This window comes from Daphnia pulicaria, chromosome 1, assembly GCF_021234035.1.
Source record: "Daphnia pulicaria isolate SC F1-1A chromosome 1, SC_F0-13Bv2, whole genome shotgun sequence".
Lineage (NCBI taxonomy): Eukaryota > Metazoa > Arthropoda > Branchiopoda > Diplostraca > Daphniidae > Daphnia > Daphnia pulicaria.
In genome coordinates, this window is record NC_060913.1 from 1,986,062 (window position 1) to 1,987,984 (window position 1,923).

Sequence of the window (1,923 nt, forward strand, 5' to 3'; positions counted from 1 at the left end):
TTGGCAGCAATGACAGTCAATACGCACGTTGGATAGACGTCGAGCGGCCAGTGTAGTCCGCGCGGGAGCACCACGGATATCACCCCAGCAGCATGTTATGCAGGATGACGCCCAAGCTCCAAACGTCGGCTGCGGCTGTGTACGGCTCAACGTCGCCGTCGTCCAATTGGCGTCTCAATTCCGGGGCAATATACAAGTCGGTTCCGCAGTAGGTCTTCAACGTCAAGGGTCGCAGCAGGCGTTTCGAGAGTCCGAAATCGGCAATCTACCTACCGAAAAATCTCGGCCGTTGCAGCGCAGCGCATCGCATCCCACCACGCCACGCCAAATCATGCAAACTGGAAAGCAAGTCATATGAAAAACGAACAAAAGAAAAAAAAATTATAACTCGCCACGTTGAAAGACGGGGTTTACGTAGTCCTCACTCTGGCAAACTCGCCAGCGTCCGCCAGCAATATATTGGCGGGGTTGAGGTCGCTGTGGACAATGGGCGGTGAGCGGCCATGACAGTAATTGATGGCCGAGACCAGCTGAATGAACAAGAACCGGGAGATCAGCTCCAACAAGTGACCGACGTCGTGCATTCTCTGCTGCAAGTCACCGCCGTTAGCCAATTCCAAGACGAGAAACATCTTGTTTGAAGTCACGTCAGACGAAGAATCAACCATCTGACAACCAAAAGGAGAACCAATAAACCGCGGGTAAAGAAACAGCTCCAATACGAGCTAGCTCCCTTCCAAACAATCTTTACCGTTACATACAATTACCGACAAGAATTAACAGAGATGAAACAATATATGGTAAAAATTCGAAAAACTACGAGCACTATAACTTTCAATACCTTGATAATACAAGGATGGTCTGTTGTCGACAAAATACAAATTTCGTTTCTAAGAGCTTCCATGCCGCCTGGGTCAACGGATGCCATCGTAAACGTTCCCCTCGTTGTGGTGGATTGAACAGTTTTGACGGCTACAATGGTGTGGTCGAGCTTGCTGATTGCATGATACACTTGACCAAAGGACCTTTTAACGTCAAATGCAAAAAAAAAAAAACGGAAGTGATCGATTACAACATCTGCAAACGACATAATTATTTTCTTTGTAAAAGGTAACGCCTAATAAAAATCCAAGTACCCGTTCGCCAAAACATTAATGACAACATATCTGTTATTCAGTATCAAGTTGAAGTCGGAAAAGCGGTGGTAGTTATCGTAGAACGTGAAGCTTGCTGCACTGTCCATGGAACAGAGGGCGACGACGCTGACGTGGGCAATGGGACGCTTTACAAGGTAATTGAGTCGCTCTCCGTTGACAAACGTTCCGTTCTCAGCCATGTTAACAATTGTTAGTTTACCAACTTCCATCGACTTTTCCAGTGTGCAATGGTGGCGGCTTATCCACAGGAAGAGCGAGTTTGCGAAGAGCGTGAGCGGGACGGACACGGTGCAATAGTTGCCTCGTCCAATGGTGGCCACGTTCCCGATCGCGGTTGACCTGGTGAAAAAGATTGGGCAAATCACGAGGCGTGAGCACAAGCCAAAAATGTGATGTGATCACCGGCGAGACTCTTACCCCATGGCAAAGCCGACCGTTGCATTGGGCTCCAGCCACCCTCAAGGCATGCTGCTGTAGCCGTAGGGCGACGCCGCTGACTCGGGATTTCTCACCGTCGACTTCGACATGGCCGAGCTCTAAAGCAGGGAAAGTAACGTAATGCAAAGCGGGTGACGAGATTAGCGCTAGAACACTGAATGTGAAACTAGGTATATTGGTGGTTTTTTTTTCCTGTTGTAGCGTTCTACTCCTAGGAGATCTTTCCACCAGTAGTGACGAGCGACAGACTGCAACAACTTAGTGGTGAGCAGAAGATTGAGGGACTGAGAGACAGTGGGCGTGCAATTCACGCCTTTTATACGGCGAC

The 1,923-nt window shown here is 48.8% G+C and overlaps 1 protein-coding gene across 1 annotated transcript; it reads right to left on the bottom strand.

Annotated features, from left to right (window-relative positions):
* Positions 1-410: 410 nt before the first annotated feature.
* On the bottom strand, positions 411-1,336 carry LOC124320726 (putative CBL-interacting protein kinase 27). The gene is made up of 3 exons (XM_046783594.1): positions 1,137-1,336; positions 842-1,025; positions 411-668 (listed from the first exon to the last, which is right to left on the bottom strand). Exons 1-3 carry the CDS (start codon positions 1,334-1,336, stop codon positions 411-413), a joined length of 642 nt encoding a protein of 213 aa, XP_046639550.1.
* Positions 1,337-1,923: the final 587 nt, after the last annotated feature.

Coding starts and splice junctions, on each gene's coding strand:
- LOC124320726 (XM_046783594.1), bottom strand. CDS start 1,336: ATGGCTGAGAACGGAACGTTTGTCAACGGAGAGCGACTCAATTACCTT. Junction 1,026..1,136: donor ATTAATGTTTTGGCGAACGG/GTACTTGGATTT, acceptor TGACGTTAAAAG/GTCCTTTGGTCAAGTGTATC. Junction 669..841: donor ACCATCCTTGTATTATCAAG/GTATTGAAAGTT, acceptor TTTGGTTGTCAG/ATGGTTGATTCTTCGTCTGA.